The 27806-nt window shown below is 39.7% G+C and overlaps 1 protein-coding gene across 3 annotated transcripts in view; it reads right to left on the reverse strand.

Annotated features, from left to right (window-relative positions):
* Positions 1 to 27806, reverse strand: part of RGS6 (regulator of G protein signaling 6) — a 280436-nt gene that overhangs the window by 244764 nt on the left and 7866 nt on the right. For all 3 annotated transcript variants that reach the window (XM_037395325.1, XM_037395323.1, XM_037395324.1), the window contains exon 2: positions 20904 to 21008. In XM_037395325.1, the coding sequence (XP_037251222.1) occupies positions 20904 to 20987 (84 nt within the window). In that variant the 5' untranslated portion in view covers positions 20988 to 21008. The remainder of the gene's footprint in view (positions 1 to 20903; positions 21009 to 27806) is intronic.

Here is a 27806-nt window from a genome sequence, read left to right on the forward strand (position 1 = left end):
AGATGCCAAGCTTTCTCCTCTAAGGAAGACTGAAGCAAGACAAGAGGGAAACCATTGCTGAGAAGGTAATTTGCCTGCACCAGTTCTCCTGAGGTAATCTCAGACTCTTTGGATAGAAGTAAAAACAAAACAAAACAAAACAACAACAACAAAAAAAAAATGTATATATCGTCTGCAGTTCACCGTTAATAAATCTCCAATAGATATCCTACAACAAGATTTCAGATAAATTAGAACAACAGAGGCAAAGATATCACTATTTCAAAAATAACGATCTAGCCTATGTATTGTGGACTATGAAACAGGAATCTTTAGTAAACTGAGATCCCTTTTCAAACTTTAACAATCAATGACTTTAAAAAGTCCTTCCTTTGTCCGTTCTCCAGTGATTTCTTGATGTATTTGTATAAATATTAAAAAGAAATACTGATCTCCTTGATAATGGAAACATTTTCTTTTAAGATCAATGACCAAAACACAGGAAAGTGCTTGAGTTCACTGACTTGCAAGTCCATACCAAAGTAAGGTTAATGTTTCATTAACTGACTAAAACATGGCAAGAGGGGGGCCAGGTTTAGGTACATATATACATTATATATGTCAACTCAGTATTCAAGGGAAACAGCAGCACTGATAGTTTTCCAAATCATGAAAACTGAAGGTCTTATCTTTCAAATGGCTCCAGCTGCCACTGAATTACAAATGCTTCTCTAGAAGCCTGAAAATAGCACTTGATCAGGTTGTGGCTTTTTCCCTTCTCAGATTTAGTTATCTGTCACTGTTTCTTCCTCCTCAAGTGGAGCAGAATGAAGACAGCTAATCAGGACAGAAAGAGGTCAACACAGAGGTAAAAATAAACAGTTCGACACATTTATACATACAGCCTTCAACCTCCATATAATTGCTTTGAATCTGGCATTGAGAAGGTAAATAAGAAAAAAGGTACTTCACTTTCATTAGGCAAGTAGTAATCTGAACAGCCTGATTTGGTGGGGTTGTCATTGTGTAACTGAAAGCCAGTTGTAACACCAACACCACAACACCTTACTTACCATCAGAATTGCTATCTCTGGCAGTCTCAAGGAAGAGTGATGGACTGAGAAGAAACGGAGATGTTAACCATCTGTTGTAAAGTACACGTAAATGTGGAGGGGAATCTCAAGAGAAGAACTCAAAAAAGTTCAGCCAGAGGATTTTGAACTCAAACACTGTCAAAGTAGAAATTTCTACCAATACTTCAATAAGGGGGGGGGGGGGAGAAAAAAAAACAAAGAAGCTGTTGGAACTCAGCATCATCTCCTCTTTCTGTTTGCATGCCTCAAGACAGTTCAGTCCCAGCCTGAACTGTAGGAGAAACATTTATCAGTTTCTTCTAGAGCACAAGTCCTCATTTAGAAATATGACGTGTCATTCATTTCATACTACTTGTCACTGAAGAACAAGGACTCAGCAGTTAAGAACATTTAAGACCTGGTGGAGTACATACACCTGCTGGCTGGTAAGCGCTAGGGAGCACGATGAACTGTTAGAGGTCAGCTCCATGAGCCAAAATGCTGGTTCAGAAATACAGTCACTTAATCCCAGTAAGCCGCAAGTTTGCTCTACTGACTTTAAACTGCAGTTCCACAAACCTTAGTTATTCAAGCCACAAGTCACTTAAATATTCAGATTTCTCTCACCACTAGACAGAAGACAGATGGGAAAGTTAGCTGTTTTAAATTTGTGTAGCAGAAGGAGTATAAGCTTTTTTGTTAATCAGGATTTCAGTTACTCTCATTTGATTTCTAGTTCTAAAGGAACACAACAACACTTTGTTTTGCTTTAAAAATTATTTCTATGTGATAAAGCATATGTGCATCTCAAGAAATCAAAAATACTATGACCCTTCAGGAAGTGAGTGCTACTCATTTTACAAGATAGCTGTAATTAAAGTATTATAAGCATCTCCCCTTGGGATGAGGCTCCTTCTCTGCCCAACTCTGAATCAGGACTAAGCTCAAGTCATAGGCCATTATCTAAGCGCTGTGCAGGCACAGGGAGAAAGGACATTCCTCTTCTAAAGGACAGATAGAAAATATACACAGAGGATGCTAGAGGGGATGTAGTAACGCTAACAGACTTCTGCAAAGCTTTTTTTTTTTTTTTTTCCCCCTAATGCTTTAGAAGTTAAGGCTTTTAAGCTAAGTAAGGTAAGGCAAAAAGAAATATCAAATGAAAGAGAATGAAGGGAAGTGGTCGCAGATGAGAGGCTGCAGGAGGAGAAAAATATTCTAATGCACAGCAGGAACTGACTAGCTTAGCTAATGACAGGGCAAAACTATAGGTTAAAGGCTAGGCTTAGTCTGCCTAGACACAGGAAGATACAAATATAGTGAGTGATGTCTTCAATTTATTAATGCAAATTTATACTGGTGATTAAAGAATAAAGAGGGAGCTGTACCAAGTGGCAAAGCTCTTCCAGCAGTGCTGACCCTGGGCTCCTCCCAAGGTGTCTGCCTGCAGGGCCATTAGAAACCACACCTGAGACTTGGGGGCAAGCTTTAGCCAGGATGGGATGCTCATCTAGTAAGCTATCTGATACTTCCAGGTTTACAAGAACTTTATTATTACCTTAAGTTTACAAGATTACACTACTTCAGCGCAGAAATGCTTTCGTGCAATATGATTATGACTTTAATTCCAGGATACTGATTCTAGAGGAGCACCTTCATTTAATTTTTGGTGTTTTTATAGTGTCTTGGTTTTCCTCAGCATCAGAACAGAAAGAAATGCCAAAGCCTTTTCAAAAACAAAACATGAGTTGTCTTTTGGCAAACTATACTACAAGAAGTCACTGATAGAGGAAGGGAATGATACAGGAAAAGCTGTGCTTTTGCTACTTTTCATTGAACGGACTGAGGCAGAGTGAAGTCAACTGAATTGAAGCAAGAGTCCCAGATCTATGAAACTTCTCTCCACTTCCTACATCACAGGATATTTCTCCCTCTGTTTTCAAATATGATAAACCCTACATACATGCACATGTATATGCATATACTGCATGTATGCAAAAAACAGACATATACGCATGCTTATGTATGCACACACTTTTGTTATACATGTGAAAATATGAATTGTACTTATGTATGTAGCATTTAGTAACGGGATTTTTCTATACTGCTTATATCTAACAGTCCAATGGTTACTCCTCTGAAATTTCCTCTTCCTGCTAACTTTCCTATCATATCAATATTCAGAACTGACATATAGAGGACTTTATCTTAGTTATTTTAAGCTGAATTTGGCCCAGTCTTCTGCTGCAATGGAGAGAATTTATACTACTGCTGGACATGTCCAGAAGGATTCAATAATCAACAGTAAAAGAATTTTATTACATAAAGCAAATTAGAATGATGCCATGCAGTGATACCAGCAGCTACCAGCCCCTTCCCACAAGCTGAGACAGAATACACAAGAGGTAGTAGAAGGGGCTACAGCCTTTATTTTCACAAGTCCCTTTTGCCCATTTTCAGAAGTGCACCTAGAGAACCAAGCTGGCCAGGAGAGAGCACAGGAGACCCTTTCAGCCACAGCTCCCTTCAGAACAGACTGCCACGGTTAGAAAACCTCCCCGGACATCAGGTTCTGCCCCTCTGATAACAGTCAGTGCAGCACTGCCCTCCTAGCTAAGTCTTCCCTCCCTAGCATTCAACCTGAGCCTCCCAAGCTGTAATTCATGGTCCATGTCCTTTGTTATATCATCTGGCATTACTAAGAAGTGTTTGGCTCCATCAGCTTTGCAATTACTCTTCAATCCTCTGTAGGCTGCTATTAGCGTTCCTCTTTGCCAGGCTCCCGCGGCCTGCCCTCATGAGACACATGCACTAGGCTCCTGATCATCCTGGTGGCCCGTGGTATTTGGACTTCAAACTCTTCACTGAGCAAGCTTTACCTTCCTTGCTGGAAGCTTTACCTACCTGGAGCAGCTGTGGCAGATCTCAGGTTTTAACAATCATATTGCCCTAACTTTAAAAACTACACGAGAATACACTGGTTCCTATACTACCTGACCTGGCCTCTCAAAAGCAGACTTCAATTTTTTTCACTTCTCTGAACATCCTTTCATTCACAGCTGACACTCAAAGATAAATATAGCTCAGCAAACATCAAAATATATATTCACACATTTTTCTTCATTTACAAGAAAAATATTTAGGGCAAAATCCAGTAACTTTTCATTTGTACTAGCACAAGTCCTGATCGAAAGCTTGCTGAAAGCAAGGGCAGCATATCCAAACTTTCATTGGTTTTGGGTTAAGCCATTAACAATCTTAAAGACAGTCAAATCTGAATTAGCATTTTTGCAAGGAAAAGTCCAATTAGTAGGTGGGAGAAATCCAAAGTGGATGTGGTGTGCTTCAGAAGCTGTGCTGGTAATACACCGGGTAAGACCAAATCCCTTGCTTAGTATGGTATTCAGGCAGCTCTCACACTTTAATGTCACCTGCTGACTGAATACTTTTTTTGTAAATGACAGCAAAGGTATCAGTCCCAGCATCTGGGACAAATTCCAATTTAAGTTATTACATTTTGATCCAGCCAAATCTTTCCTACAGCATCTTCACATACAGAACACTTTTTCAGCTCTCAATATTAAGCAGCTTTCAGCTTTGAACTCCATACTTATTCAACCAAGAGTGGCTGCATTTCAGTAGTCTATGAAATTATTACGTACAGTAAAATCTCTAGAAATATTATGGGTATTTATTTCATTTTTATTTGAACCCATTAGAAAGAAGCCCCATTCTATACAGGCATATCCAATTCAGCACATTTAGCTTTGATTTTTTAATATTATCAGCACTAAATTACTTTCCTCTGGAATTACAGTAGGCTGAAACAAGATATTAATTTTGTCTGAAACTAAACTACATATGAAAGCTACTGGCTATTTTAATTAGTTAAGCACTCCCAAAATCATTAAAATGAAAAAAAGTAGAGGAAACTAAGAAGCTGCCTGCCACACACTTCCTCTGTAGCTTCATATTGCAAGTTTGATGTCAAAGATGTTAGTTCAATCAGCAATAACAAAGCATCCAAACATGCGGCTTCTGTACAGACAATCCAAAACCGTGAATAAAGACACAGTAACTTAAAATGCAGGTGACAGAACAGAGATAGCAGTGTGACCTATAGGGAGAAAAAGCACTGATGATAATGGAAGGCAGCAGGACAGTTTATTTACCCTGTACAGATCAAAATATCAAATCTCCCTCCCCATTCCCAGCATTAGAAAGCCACACTTCATCCCCAGCATCACCATGATGTCAAACACCTCAACCGACCTTCAGTGCATTCACTACCCAGAGGCTGTGACATAAGCCTTTTGCATTTATTCCTTCGAAGCTTTGCTCTCAAAAGCTCTGTTGATAGAGCCAGACAGATTACCAGGACCACTGACACTATTAGTATTACTGATGCTTCAGCTGCCTTGCATACAAATAAGTAGTATCAGCTTCTTCCTGAGGACTTCAAACATTTTCGCTAGGATACAGGCAAAAGGCAAACTTCTGTATAAGCTAAAAAGCCTGTTAGCTTCACAATGGGTCCCCAGCCTCCCCACATACCACCCAGGAACAAAAGCAGACACAGACAGACACTGAGATCGGCAACAAACATGCAGACTAAGCAGCCTCATGGACCCTCCTATACCTATTCTTATACCACATTACTTATAAAAATCCTCTTGTACAAACAAACTGGAGGCAGCAAAGACAAAATGTGCATGTCCTAAGGTGATGTTCCTTGTACTCTCTCGGAGCAGGAAAGGCCACCAACCTCAATTTCCCTCCACTCTTACATAAGGTGTCAAGACAGTAACTTTGAAGTTACTGGGAACACCAGCACAGACTCTGGTTGAAGTTGCTCGCCACGGGAGAGTGCTTGGTATAGCAATGGAGCAAACTAAGCAGCAGAGCAAGCTGTCCCCCTGCAGTCCATCTGCACGTGCTGCTTTTCCCCCACTGCCCCTGTGCTCATTTACAGGGAGCATCACTACTTTGTCAGGCTTCAAAGCATTAAGATCCACCAGAAGGAGGGTGACTCCACCCTCATATGCTCAAATGCTACCACACAGCAGCGGCCTTACCTTGTACTGCCTGCCCAGCCAGTCAGAATAAATGAAAAAGGACAATCTGCAGCATTTTCCTCATATTTAAAATTGGCTTTGAGGGACCTATTAACCTGTGCCATTATTCTGCCTCCTTGCTTTTCCACAAGATTAATCCTTGTGTTTCCATAAATTATCACAATGAGGTATTTCATGAGAGGTTTCATTTTAGCTCTGCACATACACTGCTTCCAAAAGACAAATTTTGTATATCATCACTTAACTACTAGCACCACTGCGACAGATCTGCGGTTTTTCCTGCTGCATGGAGCTCAGTACACAGAATCTGACAAACGTATCCATTTCATCAGATCCAAGTATTTTTTTTCTCCTGTTGAAATCTGCACTTGCCTTTCAAAGGAAAGAAATAATTATATTACACAATGTTCAGACACTGGAAAATCATGACAGCTTCTCAGTCATTCAGGGGAGGCACTAAGGTAGCTGACTTGAAAGGAACTGCTAAACCATGGAGAAAGTCAAGAGTAACATATGCCAAGTCAGTTTAGCAGTAACATTTGGATTACAACACTGAAAAACAACTTTATTCTGAGACAAGCAGCTCTACAGCAGCACCAGCGAAGTACATCAATTCACTGCTGGCACGCCAATGCAGCCAGAACAAATATTCTGACCCATTTTATTGGGGGACCCCCTCTTTACGTAATAGATTTGATGGCATCAATTATTTCTCCTTTAAGAATGAGCAACTGTAGGATGATATTTAATCAGGCCACCATCTATCCTATGCATTCCCAAATTAATCAAAACCCAGCAAATTATTCTTCTCTTTCCATTTCAAAGAAAAGTGGGGGGAAACCACAATGAAAACACTACAAAAAGCCAATAAAGTAAGATACAACTGATTTCATCAGCAAGTTCTTTATACATTGGACACAGACCCTGGACAACAGTTATCACAACAGCACTACCTGTCCGGGCTTTCCAATGCCTTTAAGAACCCTAGGTTTAACAATTTTGAGATGCACTTTAGCAACAAAAACGAAACGCCCAAAACATCAGATGTGTAAATTGAGGCCACAGTATCCCAAATGATTAAACCAGAGTGATCTAATATTCATACTTTCCCTAGAGTATGTCTCTTTGTTTTCGAGTGCCGTCTTGAGACTCCTTGGCAGAGAAGACTACTACGAAGTGCAGCTGAGCAGTTCTCTCGCCTGAACTGCTCTCAAGACAGCACTTTGAAACAGGAAGAGACAGCACTCAGGAGAACATATAAATATCTTATAAGGTGCTGAACAGTCAGTAATTAATTTTTCAGCAAGGAGAGGCTTTTATTTCAGCAATGTGTAAAAAATAAATTTCAAATTCCATACCTACTACCTGGCTACTCACACTCTGACCCAAAGTAACAGCAGAAATGGAAGAGTCATGATTAAGGAACCTGCATGAAACAAGCCAAAAGCTCCTGCTTTTACTTAACCTGATTTCCACAGCAACATAGAGCTATATTTCCACTACAGAACTCTGAAAAATTTTGTTTTCCTTCTGTACGAACCTAAAAGAAAAAGAACAGTGGCTTTAATTAGGACAAGAAGAACTGAGGCGGGGGGGATGTGGGGGTGTGTGTGTGTGTGAAAGATCCTGAAAGCTTTACCTGCTTCAGAGCAGCAATGCTTTTGTCATTATGGAGCCTGGGGGAAGTTAGGCAAAGCACAAAAGCATTAGCCACACCAAACATGAACGTCCAATTTTTATGAGAGAATTACCTTACAAGTTACAGTAAGCCAGATTCAACACATGTTCTGATGGGGGAGAGTGCTCCTCCATCCCTCCTCTCCCTCCTGAACTCCAATTTTGCCCAAGGCTCTTCCTATACAATTTTAACCCATCTCTCCTCGATATATTCCTCTTCCAGCATGTGGGACCACTTGCCTTCTTCCAAGCTCTTCTCTGTAGTCCTGAGTAAACAATTATCAATAGCCTCAATTAGCTCCCCGAGTAGTTCACCTGCTATGTCTGCCAAGATCTGGAGGACAGCTTAGACGTGCACCTAAATGGTTTGCTACACATTTTCATTTTCAGCCAGGAAGCCACAGAGAAGTGTCTTGTGACGTTTCCGGAAAAATTTTCAAGCTCAAGAATTCATCGGACTGGAATATGAATTAAAAAAATGCTTAAGTTCCCCAGTCCCTTGATCTCACTCTAAGTACGAAAGTAAGTGGTGAAGTTCCTGCACCACCACTGCAGCCCGCCACTAATGCAATGGTCCCGTAACAAGGATGACAAACAAGATCACTTTTCTAAAAAACATAATGGCTTTGACATTGTTTCCTTCCACAAAACAGAAAAGGTACTTGTGAAAAGAGGTATGGGAGGAAGGAATAAAAGCCAACAGAAGTCAGGAGTCCAACTGTAACAACACACACCTGATGCCAAAGGATGGGGTTCAAATACCTGCCCCTCAATGAGGTAATGAAAGAACTGAAATCAAGGCAATGTGTTGGGTGAGTGCATTGCAATACTTGAGCTAGTCCAGGTCTTCATCTCTGGATTTGATAAACATACCACCAAGAACCCAATAAAAATCCTTTCTGATACCTTGTGCACAAGTTTTCATAAACAATTGCCTTAAATAAAAAAATCCTCATCCCGATATCCCCAAACAAACATACCTCACAGCATTTGGTTCCTCTGTGAATTATAGAGCCATTTATGATTCAACTATTTGTTCAGCTGCTTGCAAACTTAGCGAACTTACAATGAACAACAATATTTACTAAATATTTCTGACGTTTCAGTTCAAAAGGTCTCATCCTTAGGAATCCAGGAAGATAATATTGATTTCCACTAGGTAAACATTTTGTCAGCAATAATTCAAGTTTTGTACACTAAGCATTGTACATAGGTAAGACAACATTTCTTGGATCAGATTCCAGCATTAGCAATGAATTCTTAAAATCTAAATCGGGGGGGGGGGGGGGCAGGGAGGACAGGGCACACCACAAAACCACCACCACACAAAGCCCAAACTTAGTAAGTACATATGGATCCAGACAGTGAGGTCGATGGGTTACCAAAGACAGAATATTGTTAAACAGATGAAACATTCAATCCTACAGGTAAAAGCAGCTACATTGACTGTCACCTTGTTGTTGCTCTTAGCTCAACAAACTGCTCACCACAGTCAGTGCAAGAATCCTTTTCCAGCAATCCCCAATCACTTGATCAGGTATTTACCGCTGCACTCACTGTCAGCTTCATTCTGTTCAGCTGGTGGCAACGTTTTCTCTGAGTTCTGTTTTGTTGGGGTTTTTTAACATCAGAGGCAGCCAGTACTTAATGAAGCTTTGACTTCATGAATGGCAACAACACAACCAATGAGGGGTTCCTTCTGCACCTCACAGGCACTCTCCAGCTTCAATCTAGGGCTGGGTTTTGACCCTTCCAAGACCTATTCTCAAATTCTGCTGAAAACTGAAAGATTAATTCAAGATCTGGATACGATTTTTATGCAGACAGCTGAGCACCAGGGGGACAAACAGAAGAACATCTGAGAAGTTACTTCAAGAGTTAACCCTAGTGAGGCGAGGGAGTGCCCAGAGAGCCTGAGGGGTTCCTTTGTGCTGAAGCTGCTGCCTTCCCTTCCAAGCTGCTAATTTCCCACCGGATCAAACTGTTGGGTCCTGCAAATACAGCACCCAAAACCATCAGAGCCAAGATGGACAGGCTGATATTTTCTGGACATGTCAATTCATACTACTTCAATGTCTCCAGGGTAATTTTTTTTGCAACAAGTATCAATCTGCTACAGAATCAACCAGAATGAAATTATTTCCAACAGACCCACAAAGAGGTGGCAAACTGTCATTGTTTCCTTATGCTTTGGATTCAAGTCTGGCTGTGAAATATAAGCCTAGAAGCTAAAACAGCCACCTCCTCCCTTGTTACAACCCCCCTTCATTAACCAGTTTCCCAGCCCAAGGATTTTGCTCTCCCTGTTCAAAATACTCTTGGAGTGGCACAGCCACCACAAAGAAAGCTGGTCAACTGAGTAATAAGTATGCAAAAAAATTAAGACACTAGGAAGAAAATAATTAATGGAGTCAGTTAACTCATTCCTACATGTTTTTGCAATTCGTTTAGAAAGAAGCATCTCAGCCGCCTGCCTTTGAATGCCCTGGGAAGCTATCTGCAACTTGACATATACAAACAGTTTCTCTGGTGATTGACTTGCTTTCTCAGCGCCTAACTGAATGCATCAAAATCATGGGAGTAACGCAGTGCCCACCACAGGGTGTACGCCCCAGCACATGACCACATCTCCTTTTCATTGCTCTCCCTTGGCCTGACAGATGAACTTTATGCTACCGAGACAAGTGGCCTAAGGTGCACCCATCTTCAGTTAATTTCCAACAACCTACAGCAGCTACACCACAAGAACAGTAAGACTGTCAAATGAAATACTTGGTGGGGGGAGGAATGAGGAAATTGCAAGATGGAGTAGGAGCACATAGCTTCAGTGTGCCTTTGCCTGCATCTCATAGGTAACTTAGGGCTTTGTTCTATGGCCAGTGTTTCTCAAATGAATCAGATTTGCACAATTAAAGACAACAACGACAGCAATAAACTACAATTAGAGCTGGCATGTAGCCCACAAGTGGAGTCAGATACTTTTAAAACTGCTGAAGAACTGCTTTAAGTACTTCTAAATATCTCCTCCAATTCTAAGTCAGAAAATGGCGGGGGTTGTTTTTTATAGCAATCTTGAGTCTTAACTACTCTTTCCAAAATGTATCACCTTTCCAGTTCACTTATCCTTTCTGCTTACTTTTGCTGCATTCTCCTTCAATCCTTTCTTTTTCTTTCAAACACTATTACCCATGAATGTCAGACACATGCATGCACATAAAATGAACAGTTTAGCTAAAACAGAACCGGAGTACAGGCCACCACCACAAAACTTTTACCTTGTCAGTTTCATGCAAGTTCAGGTCAAGGTCTTTCCTATGCCCCCTGAAACTCTCAAGCATCTCTTAAGTGGGAAGAAGGGAGCACCACTGATGCTAAATACACTATGAACAAATCAAACACTATTTTTATTGCTGAAAAATGGAGGTTTCATTCTTGCATGCAGGAACTAAAACTTGTTATAACTTAACATGGTTTAAGTGCTTTCCAGTCAAAAATACTTTAAAAAGCCAAAAAAACCAAAACACAAACCACTACCAAAGCAGGTCACTTTTCCTGGTAGGAGGACCAAGGAAAAAAGCACTTAGGCTCCCCGTTTCCAAAGAACAGATGATTTCACATTATTAAAAAAACCTAACACATTAGTCACCATTTTTCCACAAATAACTTTCCAGATACAAGCCCAATGGTCGGACTATCTTCAGCATACAAACAGACAACAGGAGTGGCATTATAGTAGCTCTGTTTTCCCATGCATAGAAAATATATAATTAACACAGCTCCAGTTAATTTTACTATTAAGAGCTCAGTGGGGAACAGTACAAGTGACAAGAACCCAGTGCTGCTAAGGTTTATGTGACATTTTGTGCAAGTTATTGAATGAGCTAATTCGTATGTAGATACAAGCTATGTTTAACAAAATTGTGTGGATTTACTGATGGGGAAAGGCATCTAATTATAGCATCAGTGAATGAAATATTTTCTTTATCTGGGGCACCACCAAAACAGTTCCTGTAGCCACGGCCATGCCAACAAGCAAAGGAGGATTGTGCTCACAAACACAGAGGTTTATTAAACAGCCTCCCCAGCTCTCCAGCTCCAGGTTTCCTTGTTAAAACTGCCAACTACTGCAAAACATAAGGAAAAAACACATGAAATGGTAACAGAGCCAGAGAAGAACATTCTTAATATGCAATGGCCAACAAACCTATTTTCATTACATGGAAAAAAAAATACAATTCAAAATAGCTGTAGAGGAGGAGAACAGAAGTCACACTGCAGCACTATACTCAGAAGACTCTGGTACACAAAACCATTTCCATCTAGAGTTTAAAAACATAATCACAGATCTATTTGATTTCAATCTCATAGAACCCCATTTTTACAAAATCAAAATATGAACAAAATTGGAATTGATCTGCTTTCTCTTGCAACCAAGAAATTATCTGAATAATTAACACAAATTTAATCCTTGATTAAATGCTTCCTCCTACCTGTTCCACTCATTCTACTCTCAATTAAAGCATTACATATAATTACTTGTCATTTCTTCTTGTGTATGCCGCAAATAGTTATCACTACATTCAGAGGCACTGAATTATTGGTCCGGAACATAGTTTCCAAACACTTTAATGCAAGGTAATAATAATGAGCCCCATTAACATAGAAGAAAAGCAAAGTACAGAGACATGTTATTTAAATGAACACCTTTGTTCATTTTTCTCCCCCCTTGAAGAGATATAGCCTTGAAACTAAAATAATGAATATACTCAAAATGAAAATACAATTCTTTGTTAAGCAGACTTGTGCACTTCAGTGTCTGGTTAACTAGTTACTTTTCATTTTCTCCAGTTCATTTAACTTTGGGGAGACAAAGAAGATATAGGACAGCAGCAGTGATGAAGAAAAAAAAAGAATAAAAGTAATTGCTTCCCCTTGAACATGGTACGACAGCTTCTTATGGGAAAAAAGAAAGCATGCTTCAAAATGCTGTACGATACAAAACATGAGTTTTTAAATGGAACTTCATTTGCATATTTTCATGGTCCTGCACATGAAATTCTAGTTATTGAAATGAATCCTCCCACTCAAACTTTATCACAGAGCCCTATGAAAGAAGGTCATAATCCTCTGAAGTAATATTTTATTAATCAGGATAGAATAAGAGTTTAGCTGAAGTTCTATTTCAAAACAAGAAAGACATAGTTTCATGTGCATTTCATCGGATTCCATCCAAACTCTTTCCTCTTTCATCTTAATATTAGGGTTCAAGACTGCATCTGAAATAGCCAGAAGCTGCCTCCTGGAATGAGTCAGGCTGGCAGCTCTCTACTACTTCACTATTTCATTTTGTTTTGCTTTTATTAAATGAAACAATCCCATGGCTAAAATAATGCTTTAGGCAGAAAAAAAACCATTCATATTGAGCATCTTGCCCAAAATAACATGCAAAAGTTAATCAACAAACATGGTGAAAACACTTCAAGACCACAATTTAAAATGCTGACAAATACACAGAGAATGACATGGGAAAGAGATGGTGGGGGAATAAGAGAGAACCATTTCCAAAAATGCAAGGGACTAAGTGTTACAGCTAGAGTAGGATAATCTTACCCTCTAGCTGAACTTTCCCTTTTTATCTCTGTATTCTAAATTTGCACTGGTTGCTTTGCTAAAAATATACTTTGAAGTTGTCATAGCTATTGGTCCTGGCTCATCTTTTTTCTGCCTGAGAACAGCTAAAGTAATAGATCACTGTAATTAGACCTTTATGGGTGCAAGAGACAGTTTGTTTCAGATACAAACAGGAACAGAGAAAAGCCAAGCCAGATAAGAAAGAAAACTAAATACATTTTGGAAAGACAACTGCTTCTGAACATGGAGAAAACTACCAAAAAAACCCCCAAAAACATAGCTCTAGGCTTATCACCAAAATCTTTGACTACAAAGAGGGATACAATTCACAAGAGCTAAGGCTACCTTTACACTAGGGCTAAGGTCACCTTTTCCAAGACCAGAAAAAGATTCATATGTGTAAAATGCAAACAAGTTATTCTGTGCATGCATTATTTCAATTGGAAGATTGAAGGCATATAGGATGCACAAGAAAATACATCATATATACTTACACACATTCTAAGAATTTATGTCCTATATTAGGCTAAACAGGCACGAAAAACATCGAAGTTACTTGTTCATCTTCACTACTTCAAAGGCACGTGAGTAGGTGCATATGTATATACATATGTATGTATTTACATATCTAAAAAGAGAAACAAGGAAATAGTTATTTGAGGGTCTACCTACCTACACATTACAGGCATTTCGCTATTTGTTACATTTGCACACCACCTACTAATCTGAATCTTTAACCTCAGCAAAGTCTTAACTATTACTGCAAGACAAAAGATGGAAAGAAACAACAAACCACAAAATGGTTCCTGCAGGCCATTCCTGCAGGTGGATCACCCCCACCTGCCTCTAAAAACATGTTTCTGCCACTTGTATGACAGCTTTGTGTCTAAACAATGATGCCAGTCAGCTTCCAAAGTCCTCTGAGTACCAACTTCTTGCAATTTTACACTAATGCTTTAGATCATTAAACACTCATATACGTCTAACGCGGAAATCAAACCCATGGGCCACAGCTTTACCACAAGGTTCCCCTGACAGCTACAGTTAAGGTCAGTGGCATTAGCTTTGTTCAAGGACACTGGCACGCATCAAACTTCAGCAGTACAAATCGTTTGCTATTGCATGAATAAAGAATGTTTGCAGGTATTTTAGACATTCCCTATTCAAGGTGATCTGAAGAAGGTACAAATAGAAAGCTAGAAAGACTTCCTGGATCATTGCATGTCCTTCACTATTTTGCAAGAAATGACATCACACAGGCCTCTTCAAAAACATACCTCCACTCACCCTAAAACCAGCTGGCTTCCTTGGCCACATTAGCCCATGCAATGGCTACTCCACAACTCCACTTTCCTGAGAATTAGAAACCACCTCCTAATTCCCAGGTTGCATTTACTCATGAGGAATGTATGGAAATTTGTGTGCACACCAGCACCATCCTCATCTTAGTAAGGTCTTCTCCCTGCCTGACATTTATCCCTTCGAGCACTCTTGCAGAGTAATTACATCTCTTCCTATCTCACTTTGTTTAGCTCAGCTAAATAAGCCACTTGTTTCTAGTCCATCCTGTGTAATCAGGTCATATTTTCTGAAGACAGGAGATAACAAGAGAAGACTACACCATGACCTAGATGGGGCCATATCACTGGCCCATTGCATAATACTACTGACAGCTATCGCTCCCTTGGAAATATTTCTCCAAGAAACCCTGGGATTATATTTGTTTTTCACCGTCAGCATACAATACTGGACCATGACTGTCCTATTACTCACCAGCATACTCAGGTCTCTTCTCTGCTGTTCCTACCAGACAGATCTGTTGCACACAGCTCTTCCCATCTTTGCCCCCCACTGCACAGCCTCTCTCTCTGTCTCTCTCTCTCTAGGACTAAATTTAATGCCACTGTTGTGATTCGTCTCACCAAGATTTTGCTATATGAGGTATGGAAAGGAGAATTATTGGATGTTACACCTGTTAGTACAGGAAATGCCAAGAGGGAATCTCCTAGATAAAAATCATCCAGCTCTGCCTTTAACGCAGCAACAATTTAACAAGTAGCTCATCTTGCACATAGGCATTTCCCCCTCTCTATGCAACACCCTATGCAGTCAAAGTTGTTGATATGGTAAATAAGCTGAATAAAGAAATTAGCAAGCTTTCAAGAAATGGTCAACTTTTGTTTACAGCCAAGACACACGAGTATTTGCAGTGATACATTAACTGAAACCTCTTTATTCAATATGCAATATGCCTGATCTGTATATTAACAGATCTTGGGTTTAAATTTATTTTCCAACGTTAACAATGCTAGTATGGGGGTTACTTATGTGTTTCAGTTCCTGAAGTACCGAAATGTACTCTCATATTCAGTCCTAGTTTAATCCCAGTTACTGCTTCTAGTCTGGAAACACAGTAAAAAAAAAAATACATTTCAGGAAACGTCAAGCTCAAGACAGCTTAAAATGCCAGTACAGAAAAATCTTCAGGTAAAATTTGACAACTATAGGTCTGCAGTGTTATTAACTCATGCATTATCATCAATGTGTGAGAATCTCAGATTTCATGTACAAAAGTAAAGTTCAAGGCCTTTCCATGCAGTAGAATCCTAAAATACAACTTGAGACAAGTAAAAAATGCCAGAAGTACTCAACAGTTCAAATGCATTTTTAGGTTGCTGCCTCTCACTGGAATAGCAGAAAACCTTTAAAGGGTTAGGAAACCTCAAAAAAGATGGAAACTAATAAAGCACAGAAGTTGTATGCATGAAATCCATCTCATTTTAAGACTGCAGCTTCTTCTTTCTTTGCAATAAGTCATCATTTGAAATATGCCTTTACAGGTGGTGTCTGCTTTTGGTTGCTCGGACAATGTCCAACATGTTGAAATAGTTTTTCATGTGCTATTTAGCACAACTTAACAGCAAACAAATTGGTCTTCTGATAGCTCCCAATACCAGCAATTTTTTTTTTAACTGAACAGCTAATTTTAGCAACAGTCTCTTCCCTCATCTTTCTGCTTCACAGTCCATACATTTTTTGCATGTGTACATCTGTCTTCATAGCTGCTTGCTCTCCCTTTTCCCACCTTATTGCCTTGTGGGACCAGGTCTGCCAGTAACACTCCAGCTGTATGCCACAACTAGAACCCCAGAATCTGCCTGGGAAAAAGCTGCTAATGTAAGCTTGCCTTTTTTTTTTCTTTTTAATAATGGTTACAATTCAAGTCTTAAACCAGTATTTAAAAAGAGTAAGTATAAGGGTAAGGCTGCCAAGTACTGAAGGTAGCAAACAACCCAGATTTTTCTGAAAGCAATTTGTGGCAGCTGCAAGCTTGTATTACATTTACTTAGAACAGTAATTGCCTTTGGAAATTAGTTTTTCCTGCTTCTTCATAAGATTTATGATGAGTAACCGTAAAAATTCAAACTTTAACTCGCTAAGTGCCAGTGTTAGCAACCAGATATAGATGATGTGTCTGGCTAAATTCAGCAGAAATGGAAATGTAGCATCAGAGAGTCCAGGTCATTTCTCTAGTGATACCCTTTGATATCCCTCAAAGCATGCATACTCACGGTGGTTCTTAACTTAATCTAACAGTTGAGTTTGTAAACTTCTCCCCATCCTAATAGATCTCTCTCAGAAACAAGTATGCCTTGCTATCCAATCTACATTTTAATTTTTGTGGTTTTATCCTTCTTGTTATATTCCCCAGGCTCTACTAAACAATTCTTCCTTATGGGCATTTTCAGTTCTTTAGTGAAGCCCTAAATATTTTGATTTTGCTTTCAGTGACACAACAAGTTTCCATCATCCTTTCTGTAAGGAGATTTGATTTGCCAAATTATTTTTTAATAGGTCTTGCATCAGAAGGTGTCTGTTTGTCTTTCAGTACAGTCTGCAGGTGAACTTTCAGATCTGGATTATTGGCATGATGAGCTAAAGGGCCCCTGGCACATAGTAACCAGCACTTGGAAGCCAGAAAGGCAATCAAGAGTGGCTGGATTTCAAGGGAATATGACAGGCCTTTAAAATCAATTGATATTTTCTGTTACTGTTTGCTTGGAGTGTATTTTCCCCCTCTTACTGGATTTTTATTGCATTTTTTTCCTTCCATGCAGCACCCACCCAACACTCCCAGACTAAAGTGAGGACTGGGATGTCACTCACTTCCACAGAAGCCCTTGTGTGTTGACATTACCTGCTCCCATGACAAGGAGGGTAGCACATTTCAAACAGTCTTTTTAAGCACCGCATACCACTCTTCCAGTACTAAACCCAACAAAAAAATACATCAGCATCTTCTCCAGATGTGGCCAGACTCATTGAAGAAAACATTTTTCCCACATTTTACTCACAGAGCAGTACTTAAACAGCACTGCAATTTCTGCAGCGCCCTTAAATTTTTCATTGGGTAACACTGTGACACACAAGATAAATGACAGCACATCCTTACTGCAGCACTATTCATAGGCCTATAACCAGCCCAGGGCTACGTACTGGGACATACAGCGAGATTAGAGGAAGCACAAATCCTAGGAGTGGGATGCAACTTGCTTAATTATAGATGTCTACCATATGACGTAAGTACCTGACAGCTAGATGTCGAGGGACCCAGAACAGTCAATGGAGACCCTGTCAATACAACTCATGTAGTTTAGGGTACAATTCATTTTAACAAGTGAAGGCTGAGGCAAATCACACCCTTAACACTACTTACTCTAATGAGTGCATCTGCACTACCTAATTCACACACAGAGACATATTCCAGAACAGTAAGGCAACATTGAGCAACTTGGATTAAAAAAAATAACATGCCTCACAATTTGATAAATATCAGCCTCCAAAAGGTTAACCCTGAACACCGAAGAAAATAAGACTTATCTCATTGAGACCATCTGCTGTAGCAATCAAAGCAGTTAGAATCCATTTGCTTGCAGGAGTCCATAGAGAATTTCACAAACTAATTGGAGTCAAAATAAATTAGTTTGTTTTGTTCTGCACGGCCAAAATCCATCCCGCTTTACTTTTACCTACCTAAGAGAACAGCCTGTTCTAGGCTTTTCTCTATAAACAAAACAGAGGTTGCTTCAAAGGGACACTCAGCACCACCTAAGATATACAAACCTAAAGGGAAAATTGTCTCTCTTACTAGTGATTATAAAGAAAACTAAGATACCACAACTACTCTCTTGGCTTATGAACATCAAACAGATATCAGTAAGCCTTAGTCAAAATCAAAGTCAAGGAAAGCACAAACAGTTTGGGGTTGTACTTGGAGGACTTTCCCCCCTCAAACCCCACAAACATGAGAGTTATGACAAGCAACAAAATAGCTGACACAGCAGGAGTTACTGTGGTCCCATTGTTGAAGCTCAGCCTTGCTTCTTTTTCCTTAGGGGAATTGACAATTGCATCTCAGGATCCCTGCTGTGAGGGGCAAACTTTTTATTTGACTGTAAGACAAGGCTAGCGCTGAACTGTACAGTATGCTGGCAGATTGTGCTCTGTATTTCAGGGAGTCCAGTGCAGTGTTTTTCTCATTCATTACTGGCAATCAAGCCATTTGAAAGGAAATGAAAGATGAAGAGCTAAACACTCATTTGGAGACAGCAGAGATAATCTCAGACAAGACTTTGATTTTCTTGATTTTGCATATGATTTCTAAACTAAGGAACGTGTAATTGATGTGTAATACATATAACTGATATCAAACAGTAAATTAGATTTAGAAAGTCAACCACCAACGGAAATGAACTTTACAGAACAGGTAATATTAAACCTATTCATAAAAGCAACAAAAAAAACAACTGACAGACATGTGTTAGCTTAATATTGACAATACAGAACACAGTTTTACTGAACAAAGCATGGGGCATGCTATTCTATTTTGACAGATGACTATATTATGAAGGGCTGATAATACTGACATCTGAGGAACACCAGTAAGGAGAAAGGAATCAAATGGTATGAGTACATTCCCCGTTGATACCACAGAACTTGCAAGTCTTATTCTACAGGGACAAAAATGAAACACTGTAAAGGCAAAGAAAGGGAGGAATCTTTAGCAGAAATGCTATGAGATTAATAGAAAGTGAGGCTCATTCAAATAAAATCATGTTTTCAAGAAGAGGTAAGTGGATTCTCTGCAGAGCCACAGACTTAATGCCCTAATTCTAGATCATGCAACCAAAAACTTTCATATCCCGTATCTACTTCAACCTACGGGGGTGCTGGACCTCTCAGCAAACACGTTCTAAAAAGATAATCTGACTAACCAACTACTCCTACTTCCAAATTAGCAGCCAAAATGTGTTCATAACACATTCAAAACAAACAAGCCTACACATCACCCAGAAATTTTTCCCATGTTAACAATTCCAGATTTCAAACCAAATATGCAACAACCAAATCAAAATTACAGTAATCAGAAAGTAACACTTCAAACAACTTATGCTCTATATGAAACCTGAATTATCTTCTCAGCAGATGAAAGTCATCAAGATTACAGTCACACAAGTAGAAAACAGTACCATGTACACCCAACACACTTTAGTTATTCACAGCTATTTTGTAAGGTGTAAAAATGAGTGAAAATATAAATTTTACCCAGTGTTGTACTACACAAGGAAACTTGATTTGAGCTAGCATTGTAGCTGTTAACAGAATGGTAGCTGGGGCCATGCAAGAAATTTTGTTTTTGTAAGAACCATACAACATTTTCACATGCTACGTATGAAACATTTTGCAGACTAAATAAAATTTATATGTTTTCATTAAATTTCAATTTCATAGATAACAGATACACCGACCCCAGAGTATAACAATGCCTTAGCAAATGGGTCAATAGATTGTTCTCCATCTTTTATTCTACCTCCAAAGTACTTCAGAATAAGACATTTTATCATGGTGGAAGAATGTTCTTTGACATCATACATTGCTCTTATTTTACCTTTGCCCTAACTCATTTTTCACTAGCCCTTGAGAGGTTTCTCTTTTTAATTTAAGCAGTGCAACAGGAAGAAGTAACAACTACCTGCAAAGACTGTAAGTCATGCAACAAAAAACACTATCTGAAAATAGAAAAGTTTGTACTAAAAGATTGCTGCATTCCAGTTGCTTTATGCTTAGTGTGATAAAACTTGGAAGGTACGTACAATCCTTTTAGCTAGACTGAGTAAACTTGAATGATGAGCTAGAGTCACATCACAACTATTCACAAGAAATGACAAATTTTGAGTTATTAGTTTGTCATCCAACATTTTATATTAACAAGCTTAAATTCTTCCACTGAACAGAATAAGGCTTCCAAGCTTTCAAATGCTATAGTTTTAATTACTGACTTTCCTGAAAACTGTTTCAGGTATGCATCTAAGCAGCCTGAAACATACCTTTGACTTCAAAAGGGGCATAGGATCCTTTTACCAGCCAACCACATAAGAGATTTTTTCAAGCAGCTCCAAAATCTTACCTTTCTGTAGGCTATCATATTTGGAGAACTCTCCTCTGGGTCAGCAGTTTCCACATTACTTGGATCAGTGGGTGCTTGGGCCATGTTTGTCTCTCGCCGCTCAGACTGCAAAGACAGGAGCAAAGGTCAGCATCACCCCAGGCTGCAGGGGAGCATGGTAGTTATCAGAAAATGATACTTTCTACCACTACCTCCAAGACAAACACACAAGGATGGTACACAGGCAACCATGATCCAGACTTCACCCACTACAGGATTTTATCACACCATGTCAGACAGTTAAATGCTTTGAACTGATTTGTCTAAAGCACAGTACCCCAATGGGCAAGGGCCACCAAGCTGCATACCGCTGTGGTTTGGGTTATCCTGCACACAAACAGATTTCTCCCCCAGTTCTAATCTTTTATTATACACCCCCATTCAACAGAAGACCAATTAATAATTCACACACTTCCTTTCCTTGCTATAAAGCACAAACAGCTTAGACTTTTCTAGGGGCTTTTGAGGTACCCTCAAACAAAAAGCCAACCAGGATAAAAAGCTCGCTGTAAGACAGAGTGAAACCCCACTGGGACCGGCAGGTGCAGCAGACTGTCAGGCACACTGCTGGTTGTCACCTGTGGACACTCAGAGCCACCTCCAGCCCTTCCCAACCCTAGGGCAGCAGCCAGGATCTGGGGAGGCATAGCTGCTTGCTCAGTCAGCAGCTTCCTTCACCTCATGATAGATCCGGGATGAGGCAGCTGGACACAGGTAAACAACCATGCATAGTACTCCTTAAGCCGAACTATCTTCTAGAAGCACAGAAGTGCTGCCTTATCTCTTCCAGATCATGCCAGGCTTGAGGCAAAAACATCAGTGGTGCAGGAAGGACACTTTACATTCTAAGTCAAATACTATATTTTAAACTTTTCTTCCACCAGCACGTTTGACAACTTACATCTTAAATTAAAAGCTGCTGTGGAGCCATTGGGTGACCTTTCCTAGCCTAAGAGGTAACATCGCCTCTTACAGACACTGGCATTAAAGGTGTTTGACAAGCGACATTTCTTTAACAATACAAGTATTGAAATTTCCCATCTCAACATATTTTATTAAAAATTGAGACCAAAACAGTCTATGCTCACACATGCATAATCTACAGTCATTGCTAGAACACAGTTTACCACTGAACTGCCTCCCTTAAGGGGAAGATACTTTCCTATTCCTTTCTCTACCCACTTTTCACATTCCCACAGGCAACGGAGTGCCCCAGCATATAATATACATACATATCACTCAATTATAATACAACCCAAAGCCATTCTAGCTGTCAGTTATCAGCTCCCAAGAACAAGTCAAGTGCCAGAATCGGACAACCTCAGACCACATCCCAGCTCTGTCCTGTCTCAGCAGTGAAAAAGCTATTGCTGTAACATGGCATCCTCCACTGGAGCCAGAAGCAGCTGAGGTACCCCTTTGAGCAAGGGATAATAGAGACCAAGGTTAAATAACCTAAATCAATCCAGATTCCTTCATGTCTTTCTTTCATAAAGTATGCATACACACAAACTGTGGGCACAAACACATTCGTACATGTACATACCAATTTTGAAACTCAGTAATACAATTCTATCTCAAATTAAACAATGCACATATCTATTACCTTTCAAAAGCATGTTCAAACCAATTTAGACACTATTTATATTTAAAGGACACAAATTTATTTTCACTCTTGTTATAGTCTCATGTCTTCCTAGAAGCCCAAACACTGCACTGTTGTGCCAGGTCACGAGCTAAAAACGAAGGGGAATAAATGCTCTAAGCAAAACTAATAGATGCAAAAACAATTACACAGCACAAATGATGAAGGGTAAAGCATTTCAAAATTATAGCACTTTGAATTATTTACACTAATGTGTATTTTCACAGCACTTCTTAGTCATGATTTTAAGGCACTGAATCAGGATTTAGGTGTCATCACAACTGAATGAGTCAAAAAATAGGTACAGATTTTATGTAACTTTCTGAAGGCAATTACAAAGAATTGAAAACATAAGTAACCCAAGTTCCAGCTTCACCTGCAGTATATAAAGACCACGTTCACTACTTACATTATATCTGAGATTATATATGCACACTTTAAAAGAATACAATTGCCATTAGTTTTTAATTGAGCTATGCTCCTTTAAAGAAGAGATTAGCAATTTCTAATCAAAAAGCCCTCTGCAGCATTACTTAGCTGCAGTTCGCTCATTGCATTAGTCACTTTGAACATCCTCACTTACAAATTCTCTTGTTCTTGGTACAATGTCAGCTCACTTGATCTTTTCCAATACTTCAGGATTTTCCCCCATAGCAGGTCTTGAAAGTTTTCATGTACTCTGGTACAAGGCAAAAATATCTTGCACAATATGTAGCAGTGGCTGTCATGCTGTTCACAGTGACACTGAGGGAGCCACTGACTGCCTCTGAAGATCTGCAAAAGGTAATCAATACAAACAAACCTGTTGCTGGAAGACAAATTTGCAAAAGCACTTCCCATTGATGCCCACCATCTCCTGCTGGGTTTCAGTCAGGAGCAGGGCCACAGTAGGATGAATGTCACAGAGTACAAGGCTGGAGGCTAGGTAAGACTGAGGTGCACTCCAGAGCAAAGTGCAGGCATCGCCTCCACACAGCCCAGGCATTGGTGGTGCTAGGCTGAGCCTTAATGCAGCCCCTGGACCAGGCGTCCCCCAGGGCCCTTGAGGAACTGTGATAGCTTTGACCATCACACAAGGTTCTTCTCTTTCTTTTAGACTGCTTTTAAAAAAAAAAAAAAAAAAAAAAACCAAACAGAAAATTGTTTCTTAGATGGTATTCTTATTCTAGAGAGTTAAAAACAATGAATAAGAAAATAAGACAAGTGACACAACATGGGCATGATCTTGGCTCTTCAAGGTGAAAGCAAAGCAATAATGGGTCCCCGTGGATCTCATTACACCTGTGCTTTCTAACATATGGGAGTTGAGTGGAGCTCAGCACCCAGTGATACAGAACTGCTTCCCTGCACTCTGCCATGCTAAAGCCTGGTTTCAAACCGATTCACAAACAGGGTGTTCTCCCTAGCCTGAAAATTGTGGCACAGACTTAACACCCAATGAACACAAACCGCTGGCTACACATCAGCAACACTTCCAATGGAGGAGCAACATCAACATAGCCCCAAGGGAGCACCCCAGCATCTATGCCTGTGGACAGACCACAAGGGTCAAGGATGGAGAGCCCAGAGCCAAGGTTCCCGTGATGCAGGCTACCTACTGCAAACACAAATGAGACTGCTCACATTCAAAGTACAAGTTTTTACCCTAATACTATGTTAAACTGCTGCATTTCAACTCTTTAATTAATATAATGATATCTGAAAGTCTACATCTGACTTGCATATTTCTCTGTTAAAAAACAAACCCCATAGCCTGACATGAAATGATAACAGGACTAATTTTTCAAGGGATCCTACTGAAATCTATTCTTTCTACACCATTTTTTCTCACTGCCAGCCCAGTCTACTCAAGATGCATGCAGAAAGTCAATCCTACATCACTACACAGGTTAAAAACAGAGCGTGTCCTCTGAACCTTGCGATGCATCAGCCAAAAGAGAATTCATCTTGGTCTTACACAGACATTTAAATTACACTGGCCTGAGAAGGGCAAAAAAATGTTTTATTGAAGTTTAAAAAAAACCCAAACAACTGATTACTCATACACAGCCTCCAGTTAAGAGCCTCACCTGAAGAGCACTGTCAACTCCTTACTTCTACAGGCAGTTTACCACATTACCAGTGGCTATCTTGTAACAGCCTGTATCCACACACCAGCAATCTAAATCCAGAAGTGTATCTTCAAAAAATAAATGGTCCCTAACTTCCAACTTTCAGGTTCAAAAGATGCTGTTTTCCCACAGCTGTTTTTCTGACAACAGCCATGCTTGCAGTAATCTAGACTCCTCAGCAGCAAAAGTGATAAAAATTGAAAACCATTTGCGCTAACTGTTCTCTCACTGTCACACACAAGGAGGAAATCAGCAGTCTTCAACTTCTCGTTTATGGATAAGATGGCCTATTAAGCCCTTAAAAAACACTCCCAAAAATATCCTAAAAAGAGAGGGTACATTTGCCTCTTGCTGATTTTTTCCTTTTTATGTTTTAATCTTTATTATAGAACAGTTCTGCTTTTTCCTGAGAAACATAAGCAGAATGGACTAGATAGGCAGCCACTGATAAAATGTACTGAAACATAGCAAGTCTTCTCTCTGTTATCTGATGAGGCTCCTCAAATTCTCTCAAAAACCTGAAGCTGCAAAGAGATATGGTTCCCGTATGTTACAAAAGGATCAGTGAACTCCTTTAAACTGGAATAAACCATTAAAAAAATGCTCCAGAAAGCAAGAAAACCTGGTGGGATTTCTCCCCACAGCTCACTTCTTTAGAGTTTTTGGTGCAGAACTTGAATAATAAAACTTCAAGAACATCAACCATTATGTTTTAGTGCATAAATACTGTCAGTATTTAATCTCTGTGTATATGTAAATTCAATGAAAACAGCTAAGCAGTAAATAGATTCCCATTGGTGTTATCAAATACCTTGATTACTGTAAGAAAAGACTATTGTAAACAAGGCTGCTGTAAGAAAACTCTTATAAGCACAAACCCCCATGTTCTTCACAGAAATTACCCCATCTAGGAGTCCTTATAGACTCTGGATTTTAAAGATAATAGAGAAAGAAAGAAGTACAAAGATAGAAGAAATTCTGCAAAACAAACTATTTCTTGAAAATATCACCTGGACTTAACAGTCCAATACAAGGTCATATTTGAACTCTTATCGTCCATTTTAATAAATAAATTGTCAACTTAATAAGCAAAATTCACAGTGGAAAACATTTCTTGCACATCTGAGATAAAATAAGAAAGTTTGTTATAATATGCAAAAAATTAATCCCAGAAAACAGAATCTACTACATGAATCCCCATGTAGATATCTATCAGCACCACTCAGCTGAAATACAATTTTAGATGACAGTAAGTGGAAATTACCTTTATGCTATGTAATTAATGTATTTAAAGGACAGCTTATAATTGGCATGTAGTGCTAATGTCAAATCATGAGAAATTTAGAGTTTTAGCACACAATCACAGAGTAAAATATAATTTCATGTCATTAATATCTAGTTAATTTTTTTCTAATTAGTGAAATATATCTAGACTATATGACTTTCCATATGCCTGAGAAATCATATAATCACATGCCTTGTTGAGCTGGTAATAGGAAAAATCCCTACCTGGTCTGCTAGAATATTTAGATCTAATAGATCATGTTATTAAGGTGACAGGAGGGATGAGACGGGTGGTGGGGAAAAGAAAAATCAGTTATTCTGAATTCAGTTAGTCCCCATTAAGTTGATATTCCATATCCATTACAAAAGCCTCTCTAGAATTGAGATGGGAAGAAAGAAACTCATCTTCATGTTCCTCTCCTAGTTAACTATTACTTCATTAAACTAGGATTTGGGCATACCAAGCAAGGTGTGTACACTAGAGGACAACATACAGCGTATCACAGAAGTCATCCTGTTCACCAAAGCAAATACATCAACCGCAGGATCCCCAGGTCCAACCTGGACTATACTCTGCTTTTAACCGGCGTAGCTCAGTCTGAGCACTGCACCAATTCACCTCTTCTCTTCCTTCAGCAGTAAACCTGTATGAGGAACTGAAACAACATCCATCCGAATCAGGTAAAAAAGCCGGGAAGACCGGAGCTAAGATCAAAACTCCACCATCTCCTCCAGTATCCTTACTGGTGAGAAGGGGAAAGGCTGGTATTACACACAGCACTGCTGACCACCATGCTCAGCAGAACAAGGCTCTGCAAGCATGTTCCTCTCCTGAACCAGATGATGAAGACATAAGGGCTAGTGAAACAGGAGCTGGACATCCCCGTGTAGGGATGCCACACCACAGGTAGCAGTCACAGACTGCCACTCTGGATACCATGGTGCTGCTCCCCTGCAGAGAGAAGCAGCAGAGGGAGTCTGCATTCAACCAGCAAAGTACAGCTTCCAAAGCATCTAAAACCCTACTGTTTTGGACATCAAATTGTAACTGAAGTTCCTCTGAAAATACTTTCCCAGTGGAAGATCATCCCAGACCTTCTCCTCCTCACAAGTGCTGAGCACTGCACCACTATCAACAATATTCAGTCTGTTGCCCTTTTTTAAGGAACAAATTATAAACACTTCCAGCAACTGCACTTAACGTTCACATTTTTGCCAAATTACATCCTCTTTGTTTGTGAGAAAGGAGTTTTGTTTATACTGGAAGAATTTGTGCATTCTAAAGGATCCCATTCCTCCCCTTTCTGAGGTACCAGCTCACAGGGAGTCCCATGCTGAAGTGCTGGAGCTCAACACTTCTCTAGCTCTGCAACTGGCAGGACAAAAGACAGGCACACATCCAGGCACGGAAACAGCAGAGATTTTTGCCTCACCCTGCCAGAGCAGCAAGAAAAGACCCAATTCTGGGACACCCCCTTTTTCTTCTCTTTAGGGAAACAGGTCCTGATGAAGACTGGGATTTCTGATTTCTTCTACTCTTACAGACATTTCCTAAAGGTGCAGTCCCCTTCCGTCATGTAACTAAGTGCTTCCTATGGAAAAGCTTGCCTTAAAACATCCTACATTGGATGTGGTATGCCTACATTTCCACACAGTCCTAGGACAGTGAGCAAACTCTAGACCCCCGATCACCCATACCACTAAACTGCTAGTTTGCTCCCAAGGTTCTCTCTTGTAGAGCTTCAAACCAGTATGTGGACATAGGTCTGAGAACACAGTTCTCCTCCATCACCATTTGCTCCCAAGAGTCAGTATGTATGACCT

This window comes from Falco rusticolus, chromosome 7 (genome assembly GCF_015220075.1).
Source record: "Falco rusticolus isolate bFalRus1 chromosome 7, bFalRus1.pri, whole genome shotgun sequence".
In the NCBI taxonomy this organism is placed as follows: domain Eukaryota; kingdom Metazoa; phylum Chordata; class Aves; order Falconiformes; family Falconidae; genus Falco; species Falco rusticolus.